This window comes from Diabrotica virgifera, chromosome 2 (genome assembly GCF_917563875.1).
Source record: "Diabrotica virgifera virgifera chromosome 2, PGI_DIABVI_V3a".
NCBI classification, from domain to species: domain Eukaryota; kingdom Metazoa; phylum Arthropoda; class Insecta; order Coleoptera; family Chrysomelidae; genus Diabrotica; species Diabrotica virgifera.
This window is the reverse complement of record NC_065444.1, coordinates 170,575,859-170,602,623: the sequence shown is the minus strand read 5'-3', so window position 1 is coordinate 170,602,623 and position 26,765 is coordinate 170,575,859. Positions and strand designations below refer to the sequence as shown.

The 26,765-nt window shown below is 33.3% G+C and overlaps 1 protein-coding gene across 2 annotated transcripts in view; it reads right to left on the bottom strand.

Moving 5' to 3' along the window:
* Positions 1–7,553: 7,553 nt before the first annotated feature.
* LOC114338422 (zinc finger protein 239-like) overlaps positions 7,554–26,765 on the bottom strand; it is a 34,113-nt gene continuing 14,901 nt past the window's right edge. Inside the window, exon 2 of one of the 2 annotated variants that reach the window (XM_028289019.2) lies at positions 7,554–8,416. In XM_028289019.2, coding sequence (XP_028144820.1) covers positions 7,710–8,416 — 707 coding nt within the window. In that variant the 3' untranslated portion in view covers positions 7,554–7,709. The other variant, XM_028289021.2, reaches the window with a different exon arrangement.

Sequence of the window (26,765 nt, the reverse complement as noted above, 5' to 3'; positions counted from 1 at the left end):
AAAACTACGTTTTTCATATCACGTATTTAAAACGTAATAAAAATGACCTGAGTTATGGTGGGACATATTCACGTGATTTTCGACGTCGAAAAAACGTGGTAAACTGACGTCGTGTGGCGATAATTATGACGTTTTTTTAACGTTATTTGGTTGCCTGGGTTATTGCTTCATCGTGACTAATCGATTGATCTGAATGTGTCGTCACTTCTCTGGTTCGTTTATATATACAACAATAAATAATAACATGGATAAGTTCAATAGCGGTCAATGCCGAACATATTTACATTACTATAAACTATACCTATTATATTTTATTAAATGCTAAGGGTTAACGTACCATATTACACCCCAATATTTGCAGACATCAGGAAGAAGTTAAAGTCTTCTAAAGTCGTCTACAATTCATGTATGGGAAAACTATATTCAGGAGCTCTTTCATGACGAAAGACCCATGAGTGAAGTTTATACAGACGACCAGCTGACTGGCCCTTCAATTACTAAAGAGGAAATAGAAAAGGCAATATTATATTCAAAAAACAATAAGGCACCTGGACCTGATGAAATCCCTTCAGAAATACTCAAACTACTAGATGAAAGGGGAATTTCAGCACTACATAAAATATTTAATTTTATTTATGAAACTGGTTGCTATCCTCAGCAGTGGTTGCTCTCTACATTTATTCCCTTACCCAAAAAAGTCAATGCAAAAAGATGTGAGGATCACAGACTCATTAGCCTGATGAGTCACACTTTAAAAATATTCTTAAAAATACTACATCAAAGATTATACAAAAAATGTGAATGGGACATCAGTGATTCTCAGTTTGGGTTTAGGCAAGGTTTGGGAACAAGAGAAGCAATAGTAGCAATACAGGTGTTGGTCCAAAATTGTTACGATCAGAGGAAGGACGTATTCCTGTGCTTTCTAGACTACGAGAAAGCGTTTGATAGTGTCCAACATCACAAGTTAATGCAGATCCTCAAGAAGCTTGATATAGACCAAAAAGACATAAGATGCATTGAAAACTTGTACTGGTATCAGGCAGCACAATTAAAAATAGACAATTCTATATCCAAATCCATACATATAAGAAGGGGTGTTCGGCAGGGATGTGTGCTTTCCCCTCTTTTATTTAACATTTATTCGGAAGCCATATTTCAAGAGTCTTTGGAAGATGCAGAGATGGGAATCAAAGTGAATGGAGTATTAATCAACAACATACGATATGCTGATGATGCTGTCTTAATTTGCGACAACATAGCAGATCTTCAACAACTTGTCACTATAATCGGAGAATACAGTAAGCGAATGGGATTAGAGATTAATACCAAAAAGACCAAATTCATGATCATCTCCAGAAACTTGGATGCATTTGAAAACTCCACCATAACACTGAATACTAAGTCCATTGAGTGAGCAAATTCAAATACCTAGGAACGTGGCTTTTTGAAGACTGGGCATCGGACAGGGAAGTAAAATGTCGCATTGAGCAAGCTCGACAAGCTTTCGTAAAATTCAGGAAGGTACCGAGCTGCTCAGAGTTCGACCTTACACTGAGACTAAGGTTTACTAAATGCTACGTGTGGTCGGTGCTGCTATATGGCATAGAGGGCTGGACACTCAAAACGAGGGATATAAACATATTAGAAGCCTTCGAAATGTGGCTTTATCGCCGTATCCTAAAAATACCATGGACGGCGAAAGTCACAAATGTGGATGTCCTTAAAAGAATCAACCAAGAACGTCAGCTTTTCGAAAACATCAAGAAAAGAAAAACGACGTATTTGGGTCACATCATGCGAAACGAAAAATACCAGTTCCTTCAACTTATAATCCAAGGTAAAATTTAAGGCAAGAGAGGAATAGGACGCAAGAAAATGTCCTGGCTCCGAAACATAAGGCAATGGACAGGGATTACCGACATACAATCACTGATACACATTGCAAGAAACAGAGAGTTAATGGAAAATGTGATCGCCAACATCCATTAGTGGATTTGCATTTGAAGAAGAAGAAGAAGAATAAATTTTATTCTCAGGGCTAAATTTGTATTGGCTACAATACCTGTGATCTGTGGCTTCTAATATTTCTGACTGCTTACTTCTTCCAGGGTGGAAACAGGAAAATTGAAAACACTCAATATCATATAAATGTAATCTATTGTTTTTATCAAATAAGCCGTGTACATGTGATTCAAAAAATATTAAATTTAAACTTTGTTGCAACAATCTCTTACTTAATAAATTAAACTCTTAACTCTGATATCTCCTTGTTTTGACAAAAAAATTATTTAACTAAGTTATTATTTACTCATACTAAATTTAATAAAATTTACTTTTCTTCTTTTGACTTGATTTCTCAAATTTTAAATGACTAACTGCGTAAAAAAAGTTCAATAAACAAATAAACAAATATGGGTTTGATATAAAAAAAATTATCCCCATTCCGACAAATAATTTGACTAACCTTTTTGTTTCTTCACTCTCTCGTTCTCTGGATTGCGCCGTCCTTGATTCTCACAACACGTACTCTCTGAATGTTGCGAAAAAGTCCCTCTCGTCAAACTGCTTCCAAAAATCATACAGGATTTTCTCGAATTCTGTTACTCAGTTTTCCTTGTTCGATATCTTGTGCAAAAAAAAATATTAATCAGCTACTCGTTCTAGACAAAACAAAGGAAGCTCCCTCGGACCAGGAAAATTGACTCTTCAACCGGTCGACAATTTGGTTTCAACTTGATTCTGCTCGCAAAGGCTGATCACACACACTCTACACTGATTACTAAACTTTTAAAACAAAAAACTGGACAGCCTTCCACCGATGTTAATTACACAGTGACCTCTCGTCTCTCGCCAAATTCTGACTCCCTTCTACCTCAGCTTTCCCACTCAATCCAAAATACGCCTCTCTCCAAACCTTTCATGCCCATTTCTTCTGAAACCAAATATTTTTTCACAGAACTTTACCAATTTGTCATATTTCAAAAGATATCATAATTAGTTTTTTCCTACTTTCTACTTTAACATCTAAAACTCATACAATGTGTATACCACATTAAAAACCTTCCCGGAAAGGATCTTAAAACCGTCTTTGTTTTCGACCACGATGTCCACTTTCTAATCACCGCAATGTTTGTTCATGTCCCGTGCATTTCGTCGAATCACTTATTAGTCGTTTCACTTTTTCCCAAAACACTTGCTTAATAGCAAAATTAAATTCTAAACAGTTTTGGTGATATACAGGGTGATGAAAAACTATGATATCATGGTCGTTGATATAAATTTAATTTTTTCTGAATTTCTTTACAAAAAAAAAAACAATTCTACAACAATATATGTTTTATTATCATACCCCTACTTGTAACTGAAATAGGTATTAGTTAAGTGCAGCAATATAAGTCACTCGGCGAAGCATTTATTAAATACTTCCCTGGCGCCCTCAACCGTTCTCCGTAATATCTTCTCGGTCAGTAGTTCTCTTTCTTTTCATTACTTCTTATATTAATTTATTTTCTTTAACATTCAAGTACTTCATTAGGTACCGTCTTATTAGGGCATGCAAATTGGACTAATCCTCTCCTGAGCCCTACTGATAAAGTCTCTTAAATATGCAGCTAGCCTATTCTCATAAAATTTTAGTCATTTATTAAACTACCCCTGCAAAGCAGACATCAATTTTGTTACAATTCTTTTCATAATAAGTCACTTAACTTTTGAGCTAGAGACTTTTTTTTATTTGTGTAGATGGATATTTTTAAATACTTTAAATTAGTTTGAACAAGTTATCCTCGAAAAATGCACAGTTTTCCCGTTTTTTGAGTTCGAAACTGCAATATTTAGCATTTGACGAAGAAGAGCTAACATATAAATAAAGTATAGCTCGATTACTATTGGTCTTAAAGAAAATAGAAAAAAAAAACAGATTTGTTTATTTTTTCAAAAGGTACATTTTGTTAAGCAAAGTTGTTTTGATAGAACGAAAACTTTTTGAGTTATTAGCAGAAAACTGATTAAAAACATTGAGACTTTTTCCTTTTAAAACTAACACTTTCGATAGCGAATAAATCGAAAACTATTAATTTTATCAAAAAAATGTATGGAACGTTTTTTGCTTAGAATGAATGTTTTTACCAACTTTTGCGGTCAAAATAAAATAAAAAATTTCCTCCCCCGAGATGGGGTGGCAACCACCCCTGGTAAAAGCACCTTTCGGCCTCATATAGATTTTGATCCTTGGACTATCTACTATACTTATTCTCAAATTTTCAAGCAAATCGATCTATTCTGTAAAAATTGCGAGGTTTTGTCCTATTTTAAGCTTCATTACTTGGACTAATACTGCCCTCCTAAGCCAAAATGGCGTAACTCAAGAATTGGTTAATCTGAGATATTTAACATTTTAGTTAGTTGCTCTCAGGACACGTTATTTTTTGTTATTTTTTCTAGTATCTTTGGATATAAACTTACTGAGAAGATGTTAAAATAGTACTGACATGTTTTTAAAAAAATGTATATATTTAACAGAAAAAATTGAGATACGTTTATTTTGCTTAGGAAATTGATATCAGTTAGATTAGTTACGTTATTGCACTGATTATTATATTATACAATCAGTTCCTTGTATGACACAGATACTATCAGGATTATTATTCCAGTTAATGAAAATAAAGTGTGTAAATGAAACCTAAAGTGAAATATGTCATTATATTAAAATAAACTTTCTACAAAGAAAATTATAAAATATAATCACTTTTACATTTAAATATTACACTAAGTAAACACAATTCACAGCGGTGAGTTTATTCTAACGAAGCAGGTAAATTTTCCCAAAAATGTAACCGGGTCTTCATGATCCCTCCCATATTGTGAATTATATGATTTTTTTTCTGAAGTGGTATTCCATTTACCTCTTCACACATTCTAGGCTTTGTCAATTCATTGTTTTTTGTAATTTTGGAGTTTAAAAAATTAATTTCCAAGTATTCCTCATCAAAATCATTTTTGTACTTCATTTTGTAGCTTCCTCTTTGGAAGATCACTTGCACCATATTTTGCAAATAAGGTCTAGGATTAATCTTACCCAATTTATATTGAGAAGAATAATCTTCCCAATTGAAAAAATTCTCCAATTTCATTGGCAAGACTTCAGTATGACGAGTGGCATTTTGGACAGCTTGAACAAAATCTTGAAAGTCATAAAGCTTGCCCATTCGCTTCATTATGATGGAAAGAATCAGCTGCCATGAAGGTATGACCTGGTTCGAAATATTTAATTTCGATTTCTTCCGCAGCGATTTCGTTTGAATTTACCATATAAAGTAAAAATGAGAAGAATGACCAGTTTTTATTTTGAGCCGCGCAATTGTCTAGCCACATGGTAATTTTGGATGTGTCTCTCTTTGATTTGAAAAAGTTGTAGAATGTGCTTATAATTTGGTCTTTATTCCTTCCAAATAAAGCTTCATGCCAGGGAGCGGCAAAAGGTTTACAATTTTTTTGTTTTTTTCCCACTGGAACAAAGCTCTCATTATAAACGGTAAGACGGTTGATAAATATTGCGGTTTTAAACATTTCTAATCTTGGCAGCATTATTACCTTTTCTAAATCTGCACAGTATGTTATACTAGTTGTATCAGTGTTGTTATAGTCTTTTTCGGCATCTTCACGATATTTTGCACGTGATTTTGTGGCTCTTTCTATGTGAAATTTCCACTCTATGCATCCATCACATTCACTGTCCATGGTATCTTTTGTATGGCTTGGATTGTGCAAGTTAAAGGTTTCACAAATTTCGCATTCTTCATGTCCCAATTTTACAATGGAAATATTGAGTTGCTTTGCCACCACCCTGTATTTTTCGTATGAACATGGAGTTTTTGGATGTGTTAAAATGTAATTTTTATGCATTAAAGAGAAACTAAGATCGCTGGGTAGGTAAAGGCGATGGGGAGCATGCTCTCTCCTGTAATGAGAAATTGATGGCTTGTAGGACATTATATGGTCACGAATTACTTCGTCATCCAGTTTGTTATGTGGAATATGCTTTCCTCTCTTGTCTGGTGGGGGTGCCACAAAATTTTGTGAAACTCCTAATGCATGTCGAATAATATTATCACTTTTATTATATCCTAAGGTACCAAGAAAGAATACCTTACAAACTTTCTGCATAGTACCATCACTATCCTTAAACATATATGTATGTGACTTGTTCCTCTTATATGGTTCAGCGCTGAATTCTGTTGTTCTTTGTTTTACAGAATATGTTGAAATATGGTGCAATATGAAAGCTTTTCTATCTTTGGAAGATTCCAGTTTCCAGAATTCTTCATTTAAAACTAACCGTCTATCTTCTGGAATTTTGCTAATACATTTTAGTCTGCACTTATTTTCTAAGCAACTACGTTTGAGAGCATGATTTTCTACCATTCTACGACATTTCAGTTTTTTCCTATCACTGACAGATAACTCGAATTTTCTTCTTTTTCTAACTGTACCTTTTTTAGTAAATTCAACAGTACTTACGGCTTCATTTGTTACAGCTATGTTAGAAAGCCCTATTTCAACTGATTCATCTTTATCTATTTCGATGTTATCCTCGCTTTCACTTGAGTTGCTACTGCTGGTGGGCAAGTAGTCTGGATCTTTCGAACAACTAGCTACACTATCTCTGGCTTTGTATGAATTCTTGAATTTTTCTCGAATATTTTTGTTTAAGCTAGCCATTAGCATTTTACCACTATCTTCATTACTGCAGACGTTGTCCGAAACACTCCCAGTGTTTGGTAAATTATTTGAATGATTTTGGTCATTGAACACCGATAAAACCATGTGTGCACCTCTACTGGATGTTGCCATCAAATCTAATAAGAAAATAAAATCTTAAAAATAATATCTCATTCACTCAAGTTTAAAAGTGTTATTTGAGAACAGAAGTGCACAAAACAAAATTATATACATACTGGTTCAGTTACTTGCTAATCATAACATAAAAAAGACATAAAAACTTCAATAGCGCCGACAAGATGACCTAGAGAAGGTCAGAGTAATGTATGTTTTTATCGTAAATTAAAATAACCATGTTTTTTATGTTATTAATAGCAAATAAATGAACATGATAATGTGAGGTTATGTTTTGCTTTTGTTGTGAACGACTTAACTTTAGTTTTGATTTTAGACAAAAAATTGAAGTATGAATACTTACGTTTTAAATCTGGTAAATCAGACGAACTTCTATTTTCTTTTTCACACATTTTGAACACTCAAAACAAACTAACAAAATCGTAAACTACCTCGCTGATTTGGAGACCGCCAATTTGTCGTTAAGCATAAAATACGCATGTCTAGGATATTTCATATCATTTCCTAAGCCAAATTAACGTATCTCTGACATATGTTATTTTTGCTTAGGAAAATAGAGTTAAGTTAAATTCGACAAGGATTTACAGTTATTTTTGAGATACACGATATTTTATTAGCAGTTTTGAAGCGGTTTCATGCGAGATATGTCCGTTTCGCTTAGTAAACTTGATGCTTATTGGTATAAGCACCATACACAACCATTAACTCAAATTTGGCAAAATATTGAGTTACGTCATTTCGGCTTAGGAGGGCAGAATAGTCCTCACTAAACTGCTTCAAATAAAATTTGCACCATTAAAGTTTTGTCACCGGGTGAATTTCCATGTGCACTTTTCAAAATTTTTCCAAAATTACTTTTTCTTTGACTCTGGATTTTTTCCAGTGTGAAATTTCAAATGTGTTTTCAAACTAATTTTCTGTGAAAACTGCTTAAAACAAATTCCACACTTATAAGGCTTTTCTCCAGTGTGCAATCTTAAATGTGTTTTCAAATTTCCTGATAGAGTAAATTGTTTAAAACAAATTTCACACTTATAAGGCTTTTCTCTAGTGTGTACTTTCAAATGTCTTTTCACATCACTTTTTATAGAAAACTGCTTAAAACAAAGTTCACACTTATAAAGTTTTTCGCCAGTATGAATTTTCATATGTGTATTTAAAGTACTTTTTTGAATAAACTGCTTAAAACAAACTTCACACTTATAAGGCTTTTCCCCAGTGTGTATCCTTAAATGTATTTTCAAACTGTGATCGTGACTAAATTGCTTAGAACAAATTTCACAGTTGTAAGGCGTTTCCCCAGTGTGCACTCTCATATGACTTTTCAGATAAGATGATTGACTGAACTGCTTTAAACAAACTTCACACGTGTAAGGCTTTTCCCCAGTATGTATTCTTACATGCTTTTTCAAATTTTCATCTCGAGTAAATTGCTTGGAACAAATTACACATTTTAATGTTTTTTCTTTAACAGATCTACTCATATGTTGTTCCTTATTATATGAATGTACACAACACGTTTTCATAACTACCAGTGTATCCTCTTCTTGCAGAAAGCCTAAAATAAGAACAAATACAATAGAAAATTAAAAAAAAATACGGTGATTTTAGCACGGATTTTATGAATTTATTTTGGTAGTTAGTACTCGTTTGACAAAGAAAACGTATGTCGGCCGGCGCGACTCGGTTAGGCAAGAAAGAATAATAATTATGAAAGTATGTAGATGGAAAAAACCCTAGACCTTATATGTCAAATATTTATTCCCATGCGTCACATCCATGTATGGTCTAGTCTAGTGGATAGGATACCTGACTTTCACTCCGGAGGCTCGAGTTCGATTCCCGGCATCGGAAATCCTTTTTGTTTTTAAAATTATTTTGATTTGAAGAATAATTGTTTTTATAATATTCTTTTATATTGTGTCCTATAAATAATAGTAACTCTTTCTCTTGTCGTTACCCCATTACCGAGGATCGTGATTTCTTCCAATATTCCTATATTTAGGAATATTGGAAGAAATAATAAAAACGTGGTATTATAAAAACTGTTTTTTTATAAAATTGTCATTATTTTTATTATTAATTTTCTTGTTTTTTTTTATTTTATGCACCGGTTTTGGGCCAGCTGACACATCATTTGTTAATAAGCTTTGGAACGCCTAACTAAATAAGACCAACAGCCATGCTAAAATGCTCCGGTCAAATTTGACACTACCTCACGGGCTATAAAGTTTACTTAATAAGTCTATTTTTAAACCAAGAGGAGTAATTCAAATTTCCGCGCGCCGTAAAGCTTGTTTGTAATTGGGCCAACCTCAGGCAAGTTTACTCCCTGATATCAAATTTTGACACTAATGACATTTATAAAATTTTGACAAAAAACTGATTTCAACACCCTGGTGTCAACACAAGCTAGCATTTGTAAATGTACTGTTTTTCCAAACCCTAACTGATTTCAACACCCTGGTGTCTACACACGCTAGCATCCGTAAATATGCATACCGGATAACGTGTCCCGCTTATTATTAATTTAGGTTGAAATAAGGGACGGTAATAACGTTGGGATGAAACATACGTTGTCCGACTCCCAAACGTCACTGTATTCTGTCACTGAGTTAGGTCTTCATTCAGATTTCGAGCGCTAATCGCTTTCCTAACTCCCAGATTCCAGCTCTGTGGTGGTCTTCCTCGTTTTTTTCTTCTCTGGGGTTGCCACATCATAGTTTGTTAGGCAATTTTTCGTCCCCCATTCGGCCACATGCCCATACCATATGAGCTGTTTTCTCTCAATATCCTCAACTATAGTGCCCTCTACACCCATTTGTTGTTTTATTACTTCATTCCTTATTCTTTCGGCTCTTGATATTCTCATCGATCTTCTGATGGCATCCATTTCCGTGGCTTCGACCTTTTTCTTATATTTCTCGGTTATTCTACATGTCTCGGCTCCATAAAGTAGGCTAGTTTTAACCATTGTCTAATATATGTTCCATTTTCTTTTCTTTGATATTTCTTTACTCCATAGAACTCCGTTTAGACATGCTATAGCTCTTCGTGCTTGTATGATTTGATGTTCTATTTCTCGTTTGTCTTTTCCAATACGGTCGAAGATGACGCCCAGGTATTTATATTCGTCACATGGATTTATTTTTTGATTGTCTTCGATATCGAGTTGTTCTGCTTCAGCGCCAATTAAGAGGTATTTTGTCTTTTCTAAATTGATATTTAATCCATTTCTGGTATTATTCAATTAGTTTTCTAAGCATATATTCCATGTCGTCTTTGTCATTTGAGATCACCACCTGATCATCTGCAAACTGTAAAGTATATATGCAATCCTGATCGTTCAATTGTATACCCATTCCGTTGACTTTCCTTTTTCATTGTTTCAGAGCTGCAGAGATATAAATCTTAAACAGAGTCGGAGAGATACAACATCCCTGTCTGAGACCCTTCTTCTTCTTATTTTGCCCTTTAATTCGTCCAATTTTGAACATAAGCTTCCCCAGTTTCCTCCGTTCGCTTCTGTTTAGTGCTTTCTGTTTCCAGTGCGTTCCTCCTATCTTTTTAATGTCGTCTCCCCATCTCATCTGGGGTCGTCCTCTTGCTCTCTTTCCTGTCCATGGTCTCCATTGTTGTATCGTGCTATTCCACCTATTGTACGTTTGTCTAGCGTTATGACCTGCGAAGCTCCATTTTAGCCTGGCTATATGTTGGCCTGCGTCTTTAACTTTTGTTCTATTTCTGACCCAGTTGTTTTGCTTTTTGTCTGTCAATTTTACTCCTAACATTGCTCTCTCCATGGCTCTTTGTGTCTTCATTATTGTAGACCCTTAGTAACTGCAAATTTTTCAGCTAAGAGGTTTCCGAATTTCATTTGGGAGTTTGAACCGTAACATAGATCTTTGAGAGCACTAACCAATGTTTGATGTATGTTTGATGTGCCCAGGACTTCCCATAGTTCCCATATGCCTTCTCAAGATCTACAAAAGTCATAACGTGTAACTCTCTATTTGTCACAACTTTCTTTTCTATAATTTGTTTAAGACAAAAGATGTTATCTGTACATGAACGACCTGCTCTAAATCCTCCTTGTTCTTCGTCTTCGGACGATTGATAATCTTCCTCTATCAGGTCCCGTAGTATTCGACCATATAACCGACTCATTGAACTTGTGACCGATATCCATCTATAGTTTTTACAATTTCTCCTGTCACCTTTTTTATATACTGGAGTCATATATGCTGTTTTCCATTCATCTGGTGTTGGATGAAACAAAAATAATATAATAGAATACACATTTTATATATTAAATATTTTATATTGGCTCTGAGCGTTAACAAAGTGTCAAGGCAAAATCGACCGACCTGCTCATGGTGGCGGTTTTTTGAAATTTTGTAAGGACGCTTTCTGTATGATTAAATGGAACATTTAAAAAAATACCGTGTCACGCTAGTGATATGATGTATTAATATAAACAGAAAATAAAAACGCTCTTAATCTGATATAAATTCTTCACTTTCCAACAGTTTGATTATGTATACATAACCTCACTATCGCAGTTTATGTCAATAAATCTTTATTAACCAAAAAGGAAAATATTTTGTTGCACTATAAATTACACTATAAATTAATAACTAATGAATTCTAACAATTTTATTCGGTTATGATCACTACAAAATAAAATATTCAAGTTTAACAACATAATCCCATAAGACTCAATGTTAAAACGTCCTTACAAAATCTGACAGCGTGTCACGTGACTGTAAATAGAGGGGAGACGCACGGGGCGAATAGTAAAAACTGTGAATCATCTTGTTTACTGTGTTGAGAAACGCGTTGCGTTCTTAGTTTGTCTACAATATACTACTTTTTGTGGTTAGGATATTAGTTATTCATATATTTTATATTATTTTTATACCGATTATTTATATTTATTGTTGGTTAGATCATTAAAATTAAAATGGATGTCAACCTGCTCAATATCCAAATTCATTTTTCAATAAAAAACAATTACAGTATTCCTCAACATAAATTTCTAGGTTACATTTTAATTCCAAAAGTCGGTTGTCATAATAACGTTAAGACCCACCCCCACGACATTTGCGATAACTCTCTTGATGCCTGTGTTGAAATAGACCGTTTTCCCTTATTTTCGTCTTGACACGCTATTAACGTTTGACTTTGTGATCTCTATAATGTCTAGTTACTTAGCAAAGTCGACGTTATTGTCTTTGCAAAGAGACGCTAATTGTATCCGAACGTCTGCGGTCCCTCCGGTGAGTACCGATCCCACAAGGATAGAAACTATTTTCAATTATTAATTTTTAGTCAAAATAAAGTTTAACTTGTTAAATTCTTGTTTTACATTCATTTGATTAAACTTGGTATTATGTATTTTAACAATAATTTTAAACTCAAAGAGCGAAATATAATTAACAAATGCTTGCAACAAATTGCATACTCGTAGTATTAAGGTTTTGCTCCAGTATGTTCTTTCAAATGATAGTCCTCACTAAACTGCTTAAAATAAAAATCGCACCATGAAAATTTTGTCACCTTGTAAATTTCCATGTGCACTTTTCAAAATCACTTTTTTTTACTCTGGATTTTCTCCAGTGTGAAATTTCAAATGTGTTTTCAAATGAATTTTCTGTGAAAACTGCTTTAAACAAATTTCACACTTATATGGCTTTTCTCCAGTGTGCAATCTTAAATGTGTTTTCAAATTACCGGATAGATTAAATTGCTTAAAACAAATTTTACACTTGTAAGGCGTTTCTCCAGTGTGTACTTTCAAATGTCTTTTCACATGACTTTTTACAGAAAACTGCTTAAAACAAATTTCACACTTATAAAGTTTTTCGCCAGTATGAATTTTCATATGTGTATTTAAAGCACTTTTTTGAATAAACTGCTTAAAACAAACTTCACACTTATAAGGTTTTTCCCCAGTGTGCATCCTTAAATGTATTTTCAAACTGTGATCGTGACTGAATTGCTTAGAACAAATTTCACAGTTGTAAGGCGTTTCCCCAGTGTGCACTCTCATATGACTTTTCAGATAAGATGATTGACTGAACTGCCTCAAACAAACTTGACACTTGTAAGGCTTTTCCCCATTATGTATCCTCAAATGCTTTTTCAAATTGTCATCTCGAGTAAATTGCTTGGAACAAATTACACATTTTAATGTTTTTTCTTCAACAGATCTACTCATTTGTTGTTTCTTATTGTATGAATGTACATTACATGTTTTCATAACTTTCAATGTGTCCTCTTCTTGCAGAAAGCCTAAAATAAAAACCGGTATACACATTTTTTTACTGCATGGAATAATTTAACAAATAAAAAATACCACAGAAAATTTTTCAAAATTTGACAAGACATCAAATATTCAAAATACTATATAGTGTACAGCGAGCCTGTCAGGCCTAGGGAATTCGTGTAAGTCAAAACAAGTAATTGGACTTAGTAAAGTAAGTCCTAGGTTTTCACCCAAAGTAATCGCAAGTAGAACTGGAAGTTCTTCGTGTAACTTTGCGTCGATTGATATACGATTTTATTAAATTTTGAGTTATCTCTATTTACATTCATATCATACACTAAGCATCACAATTAACGCACCACCTTAAAAATGGGACTTTTTTGATGTCTCGTATTTCCTAAACCGGTTGTCCGATTTGAGTGATTTTTTAGCATATTATAGCTTTATTCTTCAAGAATGTCGATGTAATAATATGGTTGCTAAACAGGTAAGTGTCATTGGATACGGGGTGTAACAATGATAGTGTGTTTTTTCCTCAAAGTTTGGAACACCCTGTGGAATATGCTAGCGTATATAAAATATTGAAATTAAAACTGAACTATAGCCTTAGGCTTTCTTAAAATTTTGCTTTTTGATTTCTTCGCTTATATTGGATAATAAAAAAGTTAGGTACTTAAACAACTAGCCATGTTTTTCCTCGACACAGGCTGTTTCTAAATAAGTGCGACAAACTTTAAGATGTAATTCTACATGAAAAAATAATGACCGTTTGCTTTATAAACATATGTCCACAAATGCTTCGTTTCCGAGATACGGGATGTTGAATTTTTTCTTAAAAACTGACGATTTATTTATTGTTCCAAAACCGGTTGAGATATGAAATTTGGTAGGTTTTAAGAGGTAGTTATTGCGCATTTTTTGACATACAATTAAGAATTTTATATTCACCATTAACATGCATACGGGATGTATCTAAAATGTTTATACCAGTATGCACGCCAATGATGAATATAAAATTCTTAATTGTATGTCAAAAATGCGCAATAACTACCTCTTAAAACCTACCGAATTTCATTATATATATATATATATATATATATATATATATATATATATATATATATATATATATATACAGTGGAACCCCGTTAACTCGGATTAATTGGGACCGCGGCCGATCCGGGTTATCGAAAATCCGGGTTAGCCGGAGAAAATTGTAAAAATTAATAAAATATGGTATGCTTACAGATAAACTCCGTTATAATTGTCACACAGACACTGGTAAACCACGTTCGCATTCCACACAAAACCACACATACAAAGCGTCGTCAAAAGTCTCATTCTTAGCTTTATTAGCTTTGCACCGATTAAACTGTCTTTTATCATTTTGAAAAAAAAATTCTTCGATTTTAGTTCTATTTTTCTTCCAATCCGATACTGTAGATGTAACGACACCATAATATAATGCTGCAAGATTCACCTTTATCAATTCTACTTAATGCTTCTAGTTTCTTATAGACAAAAGACACGCAAACACAAAATCTGAATAAATTTACGAACGATTACAAAACGGAAGCGAACAATAATACGACTTTACTACACACAATACCGTCTCTGATGTTATGTTATTTAATAAAAGTGATGACTAAGACCATTGTTAAAAAAAGAATTTTAATAGTCTTTTCTAAACAATGCTAACACAGACAGTTTCAAAAAAATAAAGGATAATACAGGTGCATGTTGTTTTCGACAATGAATGTGGTGTACCATGAGTCATTTTTACTATGTTATATGTAGTTCAATCCGGTTCCATTATCTCTCAAATATTATATTACATAGAGTTGGTACAAAACCTCGTGAACCTTGAAAATGCGTATGTATAACCGAAATAAAATGAAGCCAAAAACATACGACTATTTTATTTGCTGCGAATTGCGCGACAGGGTCCCATCTGCACCCTGATATTTTCAGTAATGTCGGATTCATCAATCGTTTCGTTCGTATATTGACGTCACCAAATGAATGAATTAGGTTCACGAGATTTTGTAACAGCAATACATTTTTATTGTTGAAATGTTTGTCTGATAAAAATCGGTCCGGGTTAGCCGGAGTTCCGGGTTATCGGGGGCCGACTTATCGGGGTTCCACTGTATATATATATATATATATATATATATATATATATATATATATATATTGTTGTGATCTTGATTATTGATATGAGATAATAATTTTATATGTCATTTAATTTAATCAATGCTTTAATAATAATCTAATTAATTTACCAGATCACATATCAATATGTTTTCAATCTCAGGGCTTTTTTATAAAATTAATTACTTACATACGTGGCTTCTAAGTATTTCTTAATGGTTCCTAATCGGGATAGGAAAGAAAAGAGTAAAATAATAACACATATGGGTTACAATTGTAATCAAAATATTGTTTATTTTATTTAAATGGCAATCACTGCTTAATATTTGCTATATCTTATTATTCTTAAACATAACATTTATACATGGGAATCTTATTTCCTTTTGATTTCCAATTGAAAGTTTTTATTAACATTTAACTATTATGATTTATCAGCAACAATTCTATTTAAGTTTGATGAAGCTTTTCTGATATTATTGATTATGTTTTTTCAATTTTAAATGTGGTATTTACTACGAAAAACCCATACATTCATGTCCAAACAAATGAGACTGACCTTTTTCTGGTGCACTGAGACTGTCTTCACACAAGACCCGTTTCCTGCTATCCTTGGCTGCAATCAAAACCTCGTCCTGGCTTCCAGTAATGTTCTCCTCCGAAACTAGCTCGTATAGCTCTCGTTTCCTGCTTCTGTCGTGATGCTGTGTTCTACCTTTTTCGAAACTGCAATCAGCTACCGGGAACTCTTGGCTCAAGGAGGTTCTTTTACTCTCAACTTGGCCTACCTCTCGTTCTACGATATATACTCCACACTCACGGAACTACACCGGCTTTCTCACTCTCCGTACACTACCGTCTACGACTCGACTTCACTTCTCGACAGTTCAAAACATTCTGCTCTCTATTTGTCATTCATTCCCCTACTTTCTAAATATCCCTTCCAGATTCACAAATCAAAATTCCACCACCAACTCTCATTCGCAGTATTCCTCAAAACCAATTTTTAAACTTTCTAAATATGCTTAATGGATTTCAAAGAAAATAGTTAATTCCCATTCTAAAATTACTTTCTACTATATACAAATTTTAATGACCTATTCTCTATTTCCACTTAGTCTTATTTAGCATCGGCTAATGATGATAACGAACGACCTTCCGCGAACAACGATAATGACCTATTAACGATTTCACTTGAGTCTTATTTAATCACTTCTTAAAATTAAATATAACAATTTGTTGTATACAGGTTGTTTTAAATTTATATGCCCGTGGTTGAGAAAATTGAAAATATTTTATATTAAAGTGAATTTTGTTTATAATTATCAAATTTTAATTTTTATATCAAATAGAAATATAACAAATCCCCGCCTTGTATTCGATAAAATTTATCTGCATTTTTAAATAAATTTTCTCGAGGCAAAAACCAACTCCCTGTATATTTTCTTACTTTAATCTATGTCTTATACCCTAACTTACTATCTACTTCATGTAATTCTGTCTTTTATTCGTGATATTTGTATACATCGTGAATATTATAAATTCCTCGGATCTTTTCCGAGTTCCTGTGCCTCAACTCATAACTATTTATCCCATTTTCATTATTCACGATGTACGGGCCTTCGAAAACAGGCATCAACTTTGCGCAAATGCCGCCAGGAAGATTTGATACTCGTAATGCCCTCACGAGTACTTTTTCACCCTTTTGGAAAGTCACTGGTCTTCTTTTTCTATTTTGTTCCTGTCTTTGGATATATTTTTCGTTGCTTCGCCGTAATCTTCTCTGTACGGTTTCAATCACCTGTTGATATTCTTTTGGCTCTTGGTCTTCCCATGGCCTTATCGGCATTACACCCTTCATGATGTATTCTGGGGTCTCCTTTGTTACTGTGCTCGGAATTGTATTTAGATACCTTTCTATTTCCGCCATTTTCCTGTCCCAGTGGCGATGTTGACCATCTGTTGCAATGCGAAGAAATTTCGTCACTTCCTGTATGAATCGTTCCGAAGGATTACTCTGTGGATGCCTGATGCTGACAAAATTTGTCTCTATTCCTCGTTCTCGAAGTTGTCCTTTGAAACGATCATTTCGGAAATACGTTGCATTGTCCAGTAGGATCTTTTTTGGTGTTCCTACTATGGCTATAAAATTGTCGATTTTTCTTAATATTTCCTCCCCCTTTGTGGTGCGGCAACTATATAATTTTACGTATTTTGAAAACACATCCACCATTACCAGAATATGTTTGTTCCTTTTAGTGGTCATAATTAGATCGCTTAACATATCTATGGCTACAATGTCTAGTTTGTTTCGGGCTTCAATATTTTTGGCAACATTTTCGTTTTTGAAATTCCGACTCTTATATTTTTGACATACATCGCACTTCTGGGTAATTTCCTTTGCTATGCGGTAATCCTGTCGGCTGATGTAATTTTCCCTAAAAACGAGCCAAACTTTTCTGCTACCGATATGCCCATTGTCCTCATGTAATTTCTTTATTATCTTTTCGGCCAATGTCTGTGTCACTAAATATAGTTCCTCTCCGTCTATTCTCTTAAAATATATGTCATTTTCTACTTCCGCTCTTCTTTTCTCTCTTTCCTCTAGGTCTTCTTGGTTTGTCCTTATCTCATTTAACGAATATATCCCTTCTTCTTGTATTAATCTATTTAGTCCCACCTGTAGAGTAATTGTTTCCTTTTTTCCCGTGTCCTCATCCCGTGTTAGAGCGTCGGCTATTATGTTGTCTTTTCCTTTTATATATCGGAACTCAAAATCATACTCCTGTAATAATAGAATGCCTCTATGTATTCTATTATTTACTAATCTATTCTTCATGATATGTACTAAAGCTGCATGGTCTGTTTCGATTGTGAATTTTGCTCCCAATAAGTAAAACCTCAATTTGTTTACGCAATATAGTACACTGGCAAACTCCAATTCTGTAACACTATATTTTCTCTCATGTGTTTTAGTCACTCGCGATATAAAACATATCGGCACTTCTTGGTCGTTTTGTATTTGAGACAGAACTCCTGCAAATTTTTGTATGGACGCATCAGTTCGGAGTATAAAAGGTAAATTGTAAATGGGGTGGTATATTTTCGTTCCTTTTGCGAATTCTCGTTTTAATGTTTCGAAAGCTTCCTCCTGTTCTTCTTTCCAATTCCATTTTATTCCTTTTTTAAGCAACTTTATCAGAGGGATTTCCTTTTGGCTCAAATCGGGAATCAGTTTTTTAAAATAATTAATCGTGCCAAGAAAACCTCTCAATGTTTTCAAATTCGTTGGTCTTGGGTATTCATCTATGAGCTTGACTCTGTCTTCGGATAATCTTACTGTTTTGGTGTCCAATTGAAAACCCAAATAAATGACTTCTTTTTGAAAAAATTGACATTTTTCAATGTTTAATTTCAATCCCGCTGTGTCCAATTCTTGCAGAATTATTTCTATGTGTTTCAGATGACTCTGAGTATCTTGTGAAAAAATTAATAAATCATCGATATAATGAACTATGAAATCTTCGTGGCGATTCAAAATGGTATGTAGAGCTCGGACGAGTGCAGCACAAGCACTCTGCAATCCAAACGGCACTACCTTAAACCGGTAGACAATACCATCAATAGAAAAAGCGGTGTAGTTTCTACACTTTTCAGCCAACGGTATCAACCAAAAACTGTGTTTTAAGTCAATTTTCGAAAATATGTGTGACCCGGTGATTCTTCCAAAAATGGCCTCGATGTTTAGAGGTGATTCATATTGTGATACAGTGTGCTGGTTGATATTCCTGGCATCTAAACATAATCTCAATTCTCCACTGCTTTTCTTTACTATCACAATCGGGTTAATATACGGTGAATCACATCTTTCGATGATTTGATCTTCCAACATTTTATTTATTTCTTCTTTCACCTCTTGTCGATACTTGTATGGAATCGGGTAAGTCTTTGATCGAAAATTTCCCAAGTTTTTCACCTCAAATGAATGTTCGTACTTTTTAGCCACTCTGTTTTCCTCATTGATCAAATTTTCGTAGTTTCTTAACATCAACCGCAATTCTTTTTCTTTCCCTTCTCCACATATCAATTTTCTGTCTTTTTTCTCAGATTCTTCACACATGTTTACCGTGCATTCTGCATCCTCGTTTGCATATACCTCCTCTTCAAATACCACTGTTTCAATCATATTCTTTTCACTTTCATTTTTTAGCTTTATTTCTTCTTCTCCTGAGCCCGTCTCTTCTTTTGAGGAATCCCAGGTTTCCTTTGTTTCTGATACTCTCAAATTTTCTTCTTCTGGGCTCAACTCTTCTTTTGAGGAGCCACAGGTTTCATTTTCTTTTATCTTTTTCTGACCTTTTCTCCTTTTTCTTCTTTGTCCTTGCTTCGCTGCCAAATTCATTTCCACTGTTTGTTCTTTACCTGATTCGTCCGTATTTTGTTTCTCATGTTCCTTGTCCTGTTCTTTTTCTTTTTCTTCTGTTAGTTTCATCGTATTATTTTTAAAATCTATCACTACATGTTTTTCTGCCAATTCGTCCACTCCTACTATCATGTCATGTGACATGTTTGGCATTATTACACATTGTAGTGCATACATATTCTTGCCCAGTCGTACCATTACTCGTATGCCTTCATTTATAGTTGCCAATGTCCGTTTGTTTGCGCCCACTAAATTTACCCTAGGTATTTTATAAATTAAATTTGTTAAGTTAACTTCTTCTATTAGTTTTCTGTTGACCAATGTTATTTCAGATCCAGTGTCTATCATAATTTTAATTGGTTTCTCGTTGATAAATCCATCCACAAATTTTAAATTAATTCCATTTTTCTTTTCGTTGTTTCCTGCCAATTTAATAAACTCCTTGGGGTGACAAAAGATTCCTGTTTGATTTTTGGTTTTTAGTGAGCGCCGTCGTGAAAAGACGCCGGTTGCTCATCGTTGTTTATATTTTCGTCATAATGTCTCTCTCCGTCATATTCATCTGTCTGGGTATTATTTACTTCTCTTCTATTTTCTCTTGGTCTGTCGGATCTGTTTCGGTTTTCTCGATATCCCTGTTCATTTTGTCTACCATTATTTCTGTTTTCTTGATTTGAGCGTGTGGTGTTTCTATTCTGGTATTCTCGATTTCTGTCCTCATTCCATTGCCTATTTCTTTGTTCATAATTTCCTCTTCCGTTGTCTCTATTTTCGTTTTCCCTTCTGGGATTAAAATCTCGTCTTGTATAGTCCCTCCTATTTTGATTTCTATCTCTGTAATCTTGTGTTTCTCGGGGCCTGTAATCTTCTCGCGACCTTCTTGATTTTCTTTCTCTTAGACGTGATTCTCTTATTTGTAGGAATTGGCATAAACTATCTATGTCTTTGTAATTTTGCAATGTGATATGGTCTTCCAGCGTTTCCTCGAAATGTCTTGCAATCAGTTCGACTAATTGTTCCGAAGAGTAATTATATTGTAAATGTTTTGCATTATTGTAAATTTGCAAAGCATATGTCCTTTCTGATACACCCATCCTATCATTGTATTTCCCATTTTGCAATTCCTTGTTAATTTCCAATTGTTGGACTTTTCCCCAGAAATAATTCAAAAATTTTTGTTCAAATTGTTGCCAATTGCCGAATTCTTCTTCTTTACTATCGAACCATAGGCTTGCTTCATATTTGAGATGGTTTCTGATAGTTTCTTTTGCTGTTTCGAAATTTCCGATGTGCTGTATTTTCTTTTTCAGGCTATTTATGAACGGCACTGGGTGTAATCTTCTTACGTCCCCGCCAAACCTTATCTTCACGTCATCTGTGCTATGTATAACCATTTCTCTTCTTTCTCCGACATTTTGTTGAGTATTGATTTCCGCAATCTTTCTTTCCACTTCTTCTATGTCTGCTTGAATAGCGTTTTGCAACTTGTTTTCCAAACTTTCCATTTCTTTTTTCTGGCAATTCGTTATCTCCTTTATTTTATTTTGGATTTTCATTTCTTGTTCTTTCATCTCGTTTTTCATTGTTGTCAAACATCCTTTTACTTCCTTTTCATACTTTCCTATGCGTTCCTCCATTTTCTTGTTGTTCTCTTCTATTGCTTGTTTTGTTTCCTTCTGATTTTCTTGCATTATTCTTTTTGTTTCATCTATTGCTTGTTTTGTTTCCTCCTGATTTTTATCCATTGTCCTTTTTGCTTCATCCATTGCTTGTTTTGTTTCTCTTTGATTGTCATCCAGCTTTTGTGACTGGAGTTGCATCAGTTGTAATAGTTTATCTATTCCTGATAATTCTTGCTGTTCTGATGCCATGATTGTCGTGTCTAAAATATCTTCTTGGTCTGAATGTTCTTTTTGTTTTTTGTTGTCCTTGCTTTGGCTTCTTGTCACAGACATTTGTTTTCAAGAAGTATTATCCCCGCCAAATATGAAATTTTACTAGTATGTTACCAAGACGACTTTTTTTTACCCAAATATTATCAATTGTCAATAAATATATCAAATGTAAATATCGTAAAAATAAAATATTAAATCAGTTATGTAAAATTTGTACCTAAAGAGATCTAAAATTTTATGTTATCAAATGTAAGTATCTCACTTTTTACCACAGGCATATAAATTTTCAAATACCAGCTTTACTCTTTCTATCCTTCAAATTTGCCACTAGAAATACTTTCAAAATGCTTTCCACGTTGGACGACAGTTGTTGTGATCTTGATTATTGATATGAGATAATAATTTTATATGTCATTTAATTTAATCAATGCTTTAATAATAATCTAATTAATTTACCAGATCACATATCAATATGTTTTCAATCTCAGGGCTTTTTTATAAAATTAATTACTTACATACGTGGCTTCTAAGTATTTCTTAATGGTTCCTAATCGGGATAGGAAAGAAAAGAGTAAAATAATAACACATATGGGTTACAATTGTAATCAAAATATTGTTTATTTTATTTAAATGGCAATCACTGCTTAATATTTGCTATATCTTATTATTCTTAAACATAACATTTATACATGGGAATCTTATTTCCTTTTGATTTCCAATTGAAAGTTTTTATTAACATTTAACTATTATGATTTATCAGCAACAATTCTATTTAAGTTTGATGAAGCTTTTCTGATATTATTGATTATGTTTTTTCAATTTTAAATGTGGTATTTACTACGAAAAACCCATACATTCATGTCCAAACAAATGAGACTGACCTTTTTCTGGTGCACTGAGAATGTCTTCACACAAGACCCGTTTCCTGCTATCCTTGGCTGCAATCAAAACCTCGTCCTGGCTTCCAGTAATGTTCTCCTCCGAAACTAGCTCGTATAGCTCTCGTTTCCTGCTTCTGTCGTGATGCTGTGTTCTACCTTTTTCGAAACTGCAATCAGCTACCGGGAACTCTTGGCTCAAGGAGGTTCTTTTACTCTCAACTTGGCCTACCTCTCGTTCTACGATAGATACTCCACACTCACGGAACTACACCGGCTTTCTCACTCTCCGTACACTACCGTCTACGACTCGACTTCACTTCTCGACAGTTCAAAACATTCTGCTCTCTATTTGTCATTCATTCCCCTACTTTCTAAATATCCCTTCCAGATTCACAAATCAAAATTCCACCACCAACTCTCATTCGCAGTATTCCTCAAAACCAATTTTTAAACTTTCTAAATATGCTTAATGGATTTCAAAGAAAATAGTTAATTCCCATTCTAAAATTACTTTCTACTATATACAAATTTTAATGACCTATTCTCTATTTCCACTTAGTCTTATTTAGCATCGGCTAATGATGATAACGAACGACCTTCCGCGAACAACGATAATGACCTATTAACGATTTCACTTGAGTCTTATTTAATCACTTCTTAAAATTAAATATAACAATTTGTTGTATACAGGTTGTTTTAAATTTATATGCCCGTGGTTGAGAAAATTGAAAATATTTTATATTAAAGTGAATTTTGTTTATAATTATCAAATTTTAATTTTTATATCAAATAGAAATATAACAATATATATATATATATATATATATATATATATATATATATATATATATATATATATATATATATATAACAAGGAGAGCATCTTATGCGTATCCATCTTATGCATATTTTGTATATATATATATATATATATATATATATATATCTCATCCAGTTTTAGATCAATAAATAAATCGCCAGTTTGTAAGAAAAAAATCAACATCCCGTATCTCGGAAACACAGCATTTGCGGACATATGTTTATAATGCAGTCATTATTTTTTCATGCAGAATTACCCTTTAAAGTTTGTCTCATTTATTTAAAAACACCCTGTATTGATGAAGAACATTACTAGGTGTTAAAGTACAGTACCAGGGCCCCCGTAAGGGTTGCAGGCGCCTGTGTGCAAAAAACATTTTAGAGCCGCTTAAAGACATTTTGGATCAAGTTTTTTTATGTATTTTTTTAACGGTAGATAGGTAGGTAGGTGCTTGAAATAAAGCAAAAAAGTGAACTTTAGAAGTCATATTCATAGTCTATTCACCCACGGTCAAATATTGTAAAACCTCCGAATTTTAAAGAACCGCTTGGATTGTCATAAAATTTGTCATACCATAGCTAACATGTCAAAGAAAAAAGTGGTATTGTGCTGATATGTGATTTGCCCTGGATGTAAGTTTTACCCCTTCTCGGGGATGAAAAAAAAGTTCAAAAAAATCTAATTTAATAAAATATCTAATTTTAAGCAACTTTCGTCCTATCCAGTTTTTTCACTTTACGAGTCAATACTTTACGAGTTATTTGCGAGTAAATATGTTCATTTTTCAATAAAAAAAAACATAATTTTAGACGGTTTTTCACAAATAACTCAAAAAGTAAAAAAAAGGGTGTATATTTGAAATCTGTACACCCAGTGGATGCAGAGTTGTAGCTAATGAAAAGTAGGTTCTTATTCGTCAAATTCCAAATCGAATATTTTAACGTGAAATAACCAAAAAATCAAAAACTTATCGGGAAATACTCATTATAACGTTTTTAAAGCGTTTAAAAGGATCTTTATTCTTGTTTTTTTTTTCTAAGTTTCTAACATCGAAAGTAAGTAACGCTCAAATTAATGTTAAACACTTTTTTTGGTAAAAAAAAATCATGAAAACCACCCCCTAATTAGCATCTCAAATGAAATTAATCGTTACCTCTTCACCACAAGCTACTTTACTTATGTATTGTTTATATTGATCTGAAGTTTCATCGGTTCAAAGTGCTTATTTTTGAAAAGATTGTAGTTAAAAGGGCTTAAACAAGTCACTAATCACGAGTGTAAGTACATATGCAAATTTTGAACAGTCATATCTTAACAAATTTTTGACTTGGAGGAAAACAAAAATATCAATTATTCAGAAAAGCAAAACCTACATTTTTTTACTCGAGATTTTGGGTATCACTAGATAATAATTTTTAAGTTATTTTGAACACAAGGAATTTTTTTCAAGATTAAAAAAATTTTACTTTAAAACCAAATCTTTTCAAAAATGAGCACTTTGAACCGATGAAACTTACAGATTATATAAACAATACATATATAAAGTAAATGGTAAAGCAAGAAAATGTCGTAAAGCAGTAACGATTAATTTCATTTGGGATGTTAATTAGGGGGTGATTTTTACGATTTTTTTATCAAAAAAAGGGGACTACTTTATTTTGACCGTAACTTACATTTACTTTTGATGCTAGAAACTAAAAAAAAACAAAAATAAAGCTTTTTTAAAGACTTTAAAAAGATGTAATGAGTTTTACCCGAAAAGTGCTTCATTTTTTTGGTTATTTCACGATTAAATATTCGATTTGGAATTTGACGAATAAGAACCTATTTTTCGTTAGCTGCAGATCTGCTTCTACTGGGTTTACAGACTTAAAAAATATAAGTAAACTATTTTTTTCACTTTTTGTAAGCTATATTTTGCTAAGATCATTTTTTTTTCGATAAAATACATACTTTTTGAGCTGTTTGCAAAAAACGGGGTTTTTTGTTGAGAAATGAACATATTCACTCGCAAATAACTCAAAAAGTAATGACTTAGTGAAAAAAATCTATAGAACCAAAGTTGCTTAGAATTAGTCAATTTATCCTATTCCAGACCCGTTTATGCACACCCTGATATGTTTATTCACTCCCAAGAAGGGGTAAAACTCACCCCCAGGGCAAAAGCTCTGGGCTCAATATCACTTTTTTTTTAATATTAGCTATGTGTATGCCAAATTTCACGTCAATACAATCGGTTCTCTAAAATTCACAACAAAAACTGTGAGTAAATGGACTATTATTTTGTACACTAAACTATAAAAATAAGAAACAGAATGAAATCATAAAATAAATTGACTTGTTCTATCACATAGGAATCAGCAGTAACTGGATGATATACTAATAAAATTTCGTGTATATTTATACCTTCTTCTTCTTTAGATGCCGTGTCCGTATTCATACGTTGGCCGTCATCTGTTTACAAGTCCCTGAAACCTCTCTCTATCGACTGCTGCGCGAAATTATTCTACTGTGGTTCCACACCATCATTGTCTAATATTACGCAACCATGAAAATTTCTTTCGACCAATCCATCTCGTTCCCTCCACTTTTCCTTGTATTAAAGGCGAAGTAGATGGTATTTAGGTTCTCTAATTATGTGGCCGAAGTATTCTGTTTTTCACTTATTTTTCTTCTATTTATACCTAATCCTATTTAAAAATCCACAAGGAAGAACTTCCTGTAGTTGGCTGTATACCATTAATTACAAGTGAAATTTAATAAAAATTTTCCTCTTGGTAAAAGGTATATTAGTTTCAAAAGCCCTAAAGGGCTACAAACATATACAAAACGTTTTCGCTCTGTAACAATAGCATCATCAGAGCTACAGAGCGAAAACGTTTTGTATATGTTTGTAGCCCTTTAGGGCTTTTTAAACTAATATACCTTTTACCAAGAGGAAATTTCACTTGTAATCCTATTTAATTTCTTAACTTTTATTTTAAAATTATCTTTTGTTTTTTTTTTTCAAAATTTTTTGCAATTTTGGCCCCGGGTTTTGGCGCCCCTAAAGGATGGCGCCCGTGTGCATTGCACACTTTGCACATATGGTAGCGGGGGCCCTGTACAGTACAGTTAACCGGAAATCGATTAACCGAGATTCCGGGTTAACCGAGGCCATCCTAATGTGAATTTTATAAATTTTAATGAGAAAGTATCACGTACAAATAAACACGCGATGTAAATACATTTACATATTTGGTTTCTTACAATTTTTAAAATATTTCTTGTATTTATAAACTGAACAAAAGTCACAAATAACTAGTTTAAATCGTTATTTAAGTAATATTGAGACATTTACAACACCAATTCCAGTATTGTACTATATTTAGGTTACCTACATTCCGTGTTATCCGAGTTTTGCCGTATCCGAGGTTCTCTGGTCCCAATTACCTCGGTTAATCGAGGTTCTACTGTACCTAATTTTTTT